The 11,512-nt window shown below is 41.3% G+C and overlaps 1 protein-coding gene across 1 annotated transcript in view; it reads right to left on the bottom strand.

Moving 5' to 3' along the window:
• The window catches only part of DOCK2 (dedicator of cytokinesis 2), a 514,744-nt gene that overhangs the window by 324,540 nt on the left and 178,692 nt on the right, over window positions 1-11,512 (bottom strand). Inside the window, exon 27 of the mRNA XM_090064272.1 lies at window positions 5,872-5,967. Coding sequence (XP_089920398.1) covers window positions 5,872-5,967 — 96 coding nt within the window. The remainder of the gene's footprint in view (window positions 1-5,871; window positions 5,968-11,512) is intronic.

Below are 11,512 nucleotides of genomic sequence, written 5' to 3'. Positions count from 1 at the left end.
ATATCAAATCCATTCAAGTTTGTATTTAACCTAAATATGAAAACCAAGCTGTGCTTTCTGCCCTGGGAATCAGCATCTTACCAAAGATTCTGCTCACAGTTTGGTAAGTCACTTGCAACAGAATAAAATTGAGCTTACTTCAGCAGAACCAGCAGTCATATAAAGAATAAGCAGCTGTCTGTCAGTATAGAAGATCTGACTAAGATACATATGGCGCACATACATTGATTAATACAACTTAGAACAACTTTTCACCTCTATTGTATTAGAAATAGAATCTATTCTACAATTTTAGTCTTGGATCCACAGTCATTTAAAAGCTTAGATCACATCTCCTATACAGGGGTCTTCTATGAGTTCTGTATTGTACTGCACCAAACACAAGGGAATCTTGGTTCATAGTCATGGCTTTCCAATACTTCAGTAATACAAATGCCAGTAATAAAGAACAACTTCTCTCTTGGAGAAAAATGAAGTGCTCTAGAATCAAAGCAAGGGTTTGCAAAATAGTTTAAGATAACTTGTAAGTAAAATTTATTCTAATTTCCATTTTTCTGTTGGTAAATGATTTGACTTTCTTTTAGTTGAACTGTTAATGTAATACACTAACTGTAATATGATGAATTCCCTTTTGTGGTAAGAAATTTTGCTAAATTTTTAGTTAGGTCAGATACTGGAAATAAATTTATAATAATATTTTCACTTATGTCTTCAGTGTATTTGGAAACAGGAGCTGGCTGATAGCTCTGTGGTGAAACTATTACCTTATTTTCACATGGTGGGGGGCGGGGGGGGGGAGAAGATAAGCTATGAGACTTCTCGTGGAGTGCATGAATTATACCTGTACATCAAAGTAGCTGTAGAAATAACTAAGAAATAGCCAAAAAATGTCAAATATGTTTGAGCTCTATAATGTGATGAATTGTATAAGCCGCATCAGAAATTGCCTCCAGAAATCAGAGATTGTGGTTAAATTAATGTTTCAAGCTCTTGATACTGAGTTTTTCCCCAACTGAGAGAGCAGATTCAAGAGCATATTCACCAATTATGACAACAAGAAAATAGGGTACTCCTAACCAAAGATACATTTCAGAGATGGACAGGAATAAAATGCTGAAGGTAAACAAAGCAGCTAACTTTGTAATGCATTGGGATCAGAGCAGATTATGCTTTTTCTTCCCTCCACACCCCAACCCCTCCCGTTATTGAATGTAAGTTATTTAAAAACCTAGCCAAATAAAAGTGGATGAAAGAACCAAAGTTTATATTGACTTGTACTCTCCCACTATCATTTCTAAATGTTATCAAGGTAAATTGGATATCTGTAATAAGAGCTGATGAGTAGTTCATTACTATTTTATTCTGGGTTCCTAACAACAAGTAGGGCAATTCAAATCATTCATGTGCCAATGCAACTAACATATGATGTCCAGAAAATATTTGCACCTTCTGACTTCAACTTACAGGATTTGAACTATCCAGATTGAAACTGCCTAGTTGAAACTGAATAGTACAACAATCCAAATGTTAAGTGGTATATGACAAAAATCAGTGACACAGAAGATATCCTCAGGCTGCCATATCCTTATTTGCTAAAAGCAGTGAAAAAGAAGCGACTTGGGAAAGCCATCATTATGTAGCTTTACAGAGGTGTTTAATAATACTTTATACTCTCATTCCTTTATCTCAGAGCAATTTATAAAGATAAAAAGTATAACATTATAAAAAGCAGTTATTAACACTATGGTTAAGAGACTTACAGAAGGCCAAAGCAAGCAAACGATAAAGGCAGAAAAGGTTTGAACAGCTAAAACTAAAATATTTTTAGCTTACATATTTGCTTTTGTTAAAACACTTATAGGTTGGGTAGGCTAGTCTTCAAAACATATACAGACAACTACACTATTCACTAAGTAATAGAAAAATAAACTTATTTAGCTTTCCTGCCCCTCTTTCAATAAACATGTTTTAAAATATCAGGTGTGGTAAGATTAAAGACCGGAAGTTTTGCTTTTCACATTGAGCAGTTCTGTTCTCAGGTTAAATAGCACAATACTATTTACATACTTCATGTGTTTATTTTTGTCCATCCTTTGTGTCCATGGCTACTGGCCTATTGCTCTTGTCTATTTTATCTACAAAATGATGCAAGTCTGATGACTCAAACTGAGTTAATGCCTGCTTTGCGTTACATTTCACTGGGTGAACAAGGTGTATTATTAACAGTTTTCCGGGAAAGGACTTTTATCGAACAAAAGTGTCAAGTTTCTGGATAGTTTCCAATCATAAATTTAAGATTTTTTTTTTTTTTTTTTTTATAATCCTTTTGTGTCTGTCCAGTTTTTAAGCTAATGTTATTTATGACACACACAAAACATTGCAAAAAGAAAAAGAAAAAGCAGCTTTCTGAAATTATCCCACTGCTCTTCCAGGAAAAAAAATGGTATTAGATATTTTGGTTTATCCTTGGTTTGTGCCTGCTTTGGGAAGCAGGCAAGCTGCAGGAAAAAAGGAATCTCTTCTCTCTGTTTTCACTAAAGATGTTCTTTGGTACATATGGCTAAATAGGCTGAAGTGCCAGGAGGGCTGGCTAGCTGTTCCCTTTAATTCAAAGAATGAGAAGTAAGTAAGTATGCAGTATCTGACTCACCTTCTCCCAGGTGTTAGACCAGAAAAGAAACAAAGTTATTTAAAGAAAAATCTGATTGTGAGCTAAACAGTGAGCTATTCATCATCTCTGCATGCACACTGCAAGCTGGTTGAGCACTTAGAAGTCTTGGAAAGAAAATGTCATTTTATTCAAGTGAAAAAACAGAATTTAAAAATAAATTGAACTGTTGCTATCATCCCCTTTAAAATTAAATCAAAGGGTCAAACTCATCCCTGGTGGGCTGGATCCCAATGAAAAAAAGGCTCCCTTTTCCAAATACTTTTTGTATTTTAGTAAACATGGATATAGGCAGGAGACAGCAGCTGTTTCTAGTCAGTTTTGTTTCTCCCTTCTTGGAGGATGTATAAGTCTACCCTAGCAAGGATCACAATAGTGACGGGCAATTTTTGAACATTACACCAACCATTTTCCATGTATTTAAATTATACCACAATATTCCTGAACCAAATCCTGCATTCTTTGCTACGGCAAAGGTTTCATTGACCATGTTAGCCGACAGAGTACTAAAAATAATTAGCATTGTCTAATCTTTGATTTTAATTGCTCCTCCTTCAGAGAATTCTAATATTTGAGCATTATCTGAGGGTAAGGACACGCATATATTTGGAATCTTTTCAAAAGGGCAGCAGCTGCTATATTCCGTTTCAAATGTAGTAAAACCACTCAAAATTTGTAGATTCATCAAGGGTTAGTTTTGCAACATTTATAGTGCTCCTGGCTTGTCCATATATAGCAATTACAAATAAACAGCTGCTGCCTTTTCAAAACATTCCCCATGTGAAATAGATCTAAACGTATGTGTATCCAGAGCCTGATAAAGTACTTAAAGCTGTGTATACTTACTAAACTCTCTCTCTGAAAGCAATACATAATTTCTTTAAAATTACATACAGTCGTACACATGTGCATGCCCTTCAAATTCCTACTGCAGTTCTTTACATGACACTAATTTCTTGTTGCACATATTTTCAGAAAGAGCTGAACTACAAGCTTTTAAAATGTTTTGTCCTTTTTTCTAAAATTTACTTTCTCTTTATAATCATCATAACCAGTCACTAGAAATGACTGTATTTCCAAAAAATTCACATAAAACTATTTCATTGCAATTTTCATTATAATATGACTAGTGCTACCCCTGCATCTGTGCATACGTAGACACGTGGTCTGTTACATAACACTCACACTGCCTCCCTCTTCTCCTGCATATTCAACATAAACTGCTTGTCCTCACTCTCAAAGCTTTTCACAGCCTCCCATTCAGTATTGAAAGGTTAAGTCCCACTTCTAATAAACACATCACAATACCTGGTATATCTTAAAAACAAGCATCAGGGTGCTTCCTCCCATGCTGCCCATATGCTAGAGATAAGCTGCCTGTAAGTATCTGCCAAGAAACCTCATCTTCTGGTTTAAAACTTCCCTTTTGTGCAACTGAATCAAAACAAATCGAAACAAAAACAAAAAAACTTGGAAATATGTGGCTCTCTGGATTTGTATGCGATTTTTATAAATGAGCAAAGCAAGGAAGCATTCATCATAGTCAAACCATTTCATCAATAATTATAGGTTTATTATTTTATCAGTGAAATGTGCTCAATCCCAAAGGCTTTGTGACGTGTTACAAAAAAGGTTCAAACAATACCTGACACCGGCTGACCAAAATTCATCATGAACCACAAAGAATTTCTGATTTCTTTGTTGTAGTCTTACACTCATGATGTAACGGGCTGAATATGGAGAGGACACCTACCTTCTGCTTTTAGAAGGGAAAAATCTAGATTTTAATGGATTAATGAAGAAGTGATTTCTGGAGATTGCAGACTCCTATTGTATCTATAGGAAGTATCAAAATGTTTGAATCAAATTACTTTTAGAAAATTTTACCTTTGCAAGATTCAATCATTATGAGGCTAAACATAAAGAGGGACTCTCTCTAGTAGCTTGGACCCAGATACTTTAAAAAAAAAAAAATACCCCTAATTTCACCTGGAAATAAACAAGAAGATACTGCACACCTTGGAGGCCAAATATTCCATACCTCTATGAGTGACACCTGTATTAAGTGCTGTTCATTACTTTGCAGAAGAATGTAAATATTTAGGAGGCTGGAGATCAATCTAAGCTACGTACAACTAATGTACAAACCAAGGGCCAACTTCTGAAACTTTTACTTCATATACACCCTCAAGACCTGGCCTATTTAATTCAGTGGGACTTCTCACAAGAGAAATACTTATATAAGAAAATGCTGCAGTCTGCCACTGAATCGTAATATGGATCTAGCACTTGCCTAGAGTCACCAAGTCTGACCCCAGGCATGGAGTCCAGTGCCTCCTGCAATGAAATAAATATCCCCAGAAGCAAGAATTCTTGCAGGTTATATCTTTTACTGAACCAATAGCATGGTTATAGGCAACCTTTCCTCAGACCTCTCTGGAAAGCTGCCTCCTCAGGGAGGCCAGAGGAAGAGTACTGTGGTGCCCAAAAGCTTGCCTATGTCTCTCCCAACCATGGCATTGGTCCACTAAAGATACCACCTATAAGAATTCTTGACTTTCACATTTTTCCTGGACTACATGAGAACAATATCACCTCCCCACTAATATTCCTAGCCATTGTGGACACGTCCAAGTGCAGTTCACCAGATAGGTGAATATATTAGAGGAACTGGAACTCTTCATCTTCTTTAACAGAAACCAAGCCAGAAAAGGCAGTTATTCTATAAAGTTCTAATATTCTGGAAAATAAGATTGCTCCAAAACTAACCTGAAGAAAACTGTGTTTGTAGATTAATTTGGGTGTACATTCTGCTCAAGCAGCTGATGCTTTCACTTTAAACATAGTTTCATTTTAACGGTGTTTTTTCAGAACAGAGTAACAGAGTTGAAGCAGTCTTCCTCTAATATGGATATATACAGCAATTGGCTTCAAGGCAAAAGATTAAAAGTACAACAGTAGCAAAAATCCAAATCCTTCTAGTGGTATTCAGTTACAGAGCCAAGCTAATTGTAAAATATGAAGAAAACAAAAAAAAACTTAATTCAGCTTCTTCATTCAAAAATTGCATATCCAGCTGAAAAGAGAGACCAAAAACAAGGATTGTCGCAAACTTAGCATTCATAGAAAAACAGAAGAAAGCAGGCCTAAATGCAACCTAGAGTCTCTGAGGCATGGTGAAGACCTTTAAAAATATTACTCACAATTAAAGGGTCGTCTCGTCCCATTGTAATAACAGTCTTGTTCACGGAACGTAACAGCTGCTGCATTATTTCTTGAATGTGATGGTAAGTTGACTCCTGTAAAACACAAATAGACAATATCCATTAGAAAGAAAATATTTCTGTTGTTATATATTTTGCAAAAGCAGACAAAGATTAGATTAGCAAACTACTGACATTTTTCATTGTGGAATGGTATTTTTCTCCAGTTCAGTTAATTTTGCCTTCACTGGTAACAGGCCCATCAATTTCAGCTACACTCCTCATTTCAGCAGAGGTACTGTGGCAGAGTATTTACAGTATCTTTTTATGTCTCCAGGGATGATTCTGAACCTTGTTAAGGACTTGTACCTCAAGCTGACCAAGTCTGTAAACAGATACATTTGATCCTCTGGGCTGTGAAATGAAAGGCATGCTAGCCAGATAACACTCTTCTATGCCATCACTCTCTTCTGTTAGGCTTGGGCCTTTGTCTCAGCAAGACAATCACAATTCTCATCTTATCAGTATGTAACTACATTTTTGTTTGCTTTGTTTTTACTCTAGCATGGCTTCCCACTGGGTTATCAGTAGGGATCTGGGTTTTCTATTTGCTGTGGAAAACATGGAAAAATGCATTTTTTCTCCTTTAGCACAGAAAAATGTGGATTTTCTCTTTTAAAGGAGAAAGTCAAGGATTTCCCCTTTAAAGGAAAAAACACGGGAAATCATGGGTTCCCTTTGCAGGCTGGCAGAGTTACAGCCTGCAAGGGGCTGATCCAGGGCTTCAGGGAGCAGAAAGAGGACTAGCAGGCAGGGGGCACTACATGCATGCATGCACATGCACATAGCAGCCAAGCAGCAGTGGAGAGCAACTGCCTCCAGGTAGGTCTATGGGGGCAAAGAGGGGGCCAGGTCACATGTTGGGTGGGGGTAGGGAGAAAAGATCCAGGCATGTGGGGCAGGGGGGAGGGGGATGGTGCACAGGCAATGTGGCAAGAGGAGTGCATGTGCATATACAGTGGTGTTTCATTTTAATCATGGGAAAATGCAGATCTGGAGGGGTTTCATTGGAGAATTTGCTTGTTTTTCCCAGGATAATTTGTAATTTTTAAGCAGAGAAAACAATCAGAATATCATAACATTCTCATGGCAAATAACCCATAAAGGGGAGATGACATGCAGCTTGCTCTGCTATTGCCAATGGGAACTGAGGTTGCCTAAAAGCTCAATAAGATCTTTAATGTTTTAAAATTAAAAGAAAATTATTATTTCCATCTTGCAGCCAGAACACCATCCATCATCCATTGTGGCAACTGTTACTTGTAAAGCACTTAAAATTATGACAAGTGCAGCATAATAGAACTATATAGAAAGATTCGGTTTCATTTGTCTGTGAGATATTTTTACCAGATAACTTTGATTGTATCTACAGTTGCATTCGTGCATTTTTCCTTCATTTTTTGAAATTACTCTTTCAGAGATCAGAGATCAAAATAGTAAGTCTTTCATTCAGCAACATAAAGCTAGCTGTAGTCTAGCAAAAGAAGAAACAAGCAGATTTTTCAGGCTTATAGAGCTTCGATAAGGTCCCCAAGTACATCATCCAAATACTTTTTTTTTTTTTTTAACAGAGGTCGTAAGTCAGCAGTTCTTTTATTTATACCGGATACTGTTTTTCATAGTTTCACATCTGTCATGATATCCACAAGATTTTACAAACTGAAGGCAATTAGTAGTGGTCTCAAGAGACATTTCCAAGATTCTCTATCTGAAATACATCTCAAATCATAGCAACTTCATAAAATGTATTTACCTGTAAACCTATTCACTTATTAACGTGTACACACATTTAAAGAATTATAATGATATAATTATATATCATTAAATTATGGAGCCTCTGGCTCTCAGCTGTGGGGGCTGCCTGTCACTTTTTCAGGCTCTTGGGCCTGGGAGCATGGCCACCTCCCCTTGTGAGGTCTGCTCCCTACTGGGGTCTCTGGCATGCCAGCTGGAGGAGATCCAGGCCGCAGTCCAGAGACTGCACGCCATAAGGGACTGTGAGCAGGAGATTGACTCCTACTGCTAGGCCCTTCTCCTCCAGGAGGCAGAGAGTAGACTACGGTCTCCCTCCAGGACAAAGGAGGACTTGGGGACCTCCCATTCTGTCCAGCAAAGGGGTTGGACCAAGGTGGTCAAGGGCCCCAAGGCCCACCACACCAAGGCTTCTGCCCCATTGGAGGTTTGCAACAGGTATGAACCTCTTGCAACCCCAGCAGAGCCTGATGAGTTGCCAGCTCCTGCAGGCAACACAGGCACTACTGAAGCTACCATCCCTGCTCTCCCCAAGACAAAATGCAAAGTGTTTGTCATGGGAGACTCCATCCTGAGGGGGACTGAGGGGGTAATCTGCCACCCCAACCCCTTAGCCTGGGAAGTTTGCTGCTTCCCTGGAGCCTGCATCCAAGACATTGCAGAGAAGATCCCTACACTCCTCCAGCCCACTGACCACAATGCCATGCTCCTTATCCATGTGGGTACAAATGACACGGCTCGGAGCACACGCAGCAGGGTCATGAGGCACTACAGGGATTTGGGAGCAGGGTTTAAGTATCTAGGGGTGCAGGTGGTGTTTTCTTCAATCCTCCCAGTCTCGGGCTATGGACTGAGGTGGAAGAGGAGGATCCAGGAAGTTAACCAAAGACTGTGGCGCTGGTGTCATAGAGAAGGCTTTGGCTTCCATGACCACAGCCCACTCTTTGGTGAGAGAGACAGCGAGCTGCTGGGATGGGATATCTTCCACCTCTCTCTGCTGGGGAGGAGGCTCTTCTCAGTCAGACTGACTAACCTGCTCCACCAGGCTTTAAACTAAGCCCACTGGGGGATGGGGAGACTACTGCCACTTCTGGCCCGCTGAGCAACCCTTGCAGAGCCAGCAGGCCAAGGCATTTAAGGGAACCCACCCCTGCCCCAGGCCTAGAACAATCTGAAGGCAAGGCAAGGGCCCCCAAGGGGACACTTGCCTGCCTATACATAAATGCCAGGAGCTTGGGGAATAAACAGGAGGAACTGTTCCTCTTGCTAAACACAAATAACTATGATGTCATAGGGATAAGAGATCTGGTGGGACTCCACCCATGACTGGGCCACAGGTATAGATGTCTATACCCTGTACAGGAAAGATTGAGTGGACAAAAGGGGCAGGGGTGTAGCTCTCTCTGTCAAGAAAAGCACATGTCCCTACAAGCTGACATTGGCACCCATGGCGAATGACTCGGCACCCTCTGGGTTAAAAATCCATGGGGAACATGGCACAGGGGATACTATGGTGGGAATCCACTACAAACCCCCTACCCAGGGTCAAGACCTTGATCAGGAGTTTGCCAGGGAATTGGCTGAGGCCGCGCATTCCCAGTGCATGGTTGTCATGGGAGACTTTAATTACCCAGACATCTCGTGGGAGGAGTGCTCAGCCAAATCCGAGCAGTCGCAAAGCTTTCTCTTGTGCATGGATGACCTCTATCTAATGCAGGAAGTCTACAGGCTGACAAGAGCTAAAGCGCTGCTGAGCCTCATATTGGCAACTGGGGATGACCTAATGAACGACCTAATGATTAAAGGGAAGCTGGCTGACAGTGACCATGAGCTGATCACCTTCACCATCTGCTGTAAAGCTGGCAAGTCAGTCAGTAATACAGAAGTCCTTGACTTCAGGAAAGCTGACTTTGACAAGCTAAGGAGGCTTGTCAGAGAGGCCCTAAAGGGCCACAACCCAAAGGAGAGAGGAGTTCAGGATGAGTGGTTGCTCCTCAAGGGAGCAATCCTGAATGCACAAACAAAATCCATCACATCTTGGAGGAAAGGCAGCAAAAGAGCACAGCAGCCCCGCTGGCTCTCCAGGGAATTAGTGAATGTCCTGCATCTTAAAAAGGAAGACCTACAAAGGATGGAGGAACTGGAACCAGCACCAAGGAGGAATACTCTGCTCTGGTCCGGACCTACAGAGAGCAAACCAGGAAAGCCAAAGTTGCAATGGAACTCCAGCTAGCTACAAATATCAACAACAATAAAAAGTCCTTTTTTAGGTATGTGGGGAGCCAGAGGAAAAGCAAGGGCAACATTGGACCCCTCCTAAACTATATAGGACAACTGACAACCGATCCCCATGAAAAAGCAAACTTGCTAAAACTGTACTTTGTATCAATTTGTCACCAGTTCCATGGGATGGCCCTGCCCACTGTGGGTCAGGGAGGCGTGGGCGAGGGAGATTTCTTCCCCTCTATTGAAGCTGACCTCGTGAAGGAACGCCTTGACAGGCTGGACACCTTCAAGTCAGCCAGCCCTGATGGTTTACACCCAAGGGTATCTCAAGGAGCTGGCAAGCATCATAGTTCAGTCCCTGGCGCGGATCTTCGAGAACTCCTGGCGCTCTGGTGAAGTGACTGAAGACTGGAAGAAGGCCAATATCGTGCCTATCTTCAAGAAAGGGAGGAAAGTAGATCTGGCAAACTCCAGGCCCATCAGCCTGACCTCTATCCCAGGGAAGGTCTTGGAAAAGATTATCAAAGAGGCCATCATTAACAGAATAGCTGACAACAATATCTTGAGGGATATCCAGCATGGGTTTGTTGCAGGTAGGTCTTGCTTGACCAATCTCATTTCCTTTAACAACGAGGTGACCTATCACCTGGACAAGTGGGAAGAGATTGATGTCATATATCTTGACTTTAAAAAAGCCTTTGATCCCATGGTCACCTCTTGGCAAAACTGATTAACTGCAGCCTCAACCTCACCACGACCCACTAGCTGGGGAACTGGCTCTGTGGTAGGACCCAGAGGGTGGTAGTTGACAGAAGCCAATTGGCTTGGTGTGCAGTCACCAGTGGGGTCCCTCAGGGCTCTGTCCTAGGGCCTATACTGTTTAACATCTTCATCAATGATGTGGACATTGGTGCCAAAAGCAGACTGGCCAAGTTTGCCGATGACACCAAACTCTGGGATAAAGCATCCACGCCTGAGGACAGGAGGGTGATCCAGGCAGATCTTGACAGGCTCATGAAATGGGCGAATGAGAACCTGATGGTGTTCAACACCTAAAAATACAAGGTTCTCCACCTTGGGAGGAAAAACCTGCACCATGCTTATAGGCTTGGCAGCTCTATGCTGGTTTGCACTACACATGAAAGGGACTTGGGGGTCATGGTTGACCACAAGATGAACATGAGTCTTCAGTGTGATGCTGCGGCTAGTAAAGCGAGCAAAACATTGTCTTGCATCCATAGATGCTTCTCAAGCAAATCCCAGGACGTCATTGTCCCCTTGTACTCAGCCTTGGTGAGGCCGCAGCTGGAGTACTGCATCCAGTTTTTGGCTCCACAATTCAAAAAGGATGTGGAGAAGCTTGAGAGAGTGTAGAAGATAGCCAGGTGCGTGATCAGAGGCCAGGAAAACAGACCTTATTATGAGAGGCTGAGAGCCATGGGACTCTTCAGCCTAGAAAAGTGCAGGGTCAGGGATGATAGGTGGCTGCCTATAAGTTTATCAGAGGTGCTCATCAGGATCTGTGGCAACGTTTGTTCACCAGAGTGCCCCAAGGGATGACAAGGTTGAATGGTCACAAACTCCTCTGCGACCGATTCTGGCT

The sequence above is a fragment of the Crocodylus siamensis genome, chromosome 10, assembly GCF_052110815.1.
Source record: "Crocodylus siamensis isolate JL-2025a chromosome 10, ASM5211081v1, whole genome shotgun sequence".
Lineage (NCBI taxonomy): Eukaryota > Metazoa > Chordata > Crocodylia > Crocodylidae > Crocodylus > Crocodylus siamensis.
The sequence above is the reverse complement of the archived record's forward strand: the minus strand, read 5'-3'. Positions and strand labels throughout refer to the sequence as shown.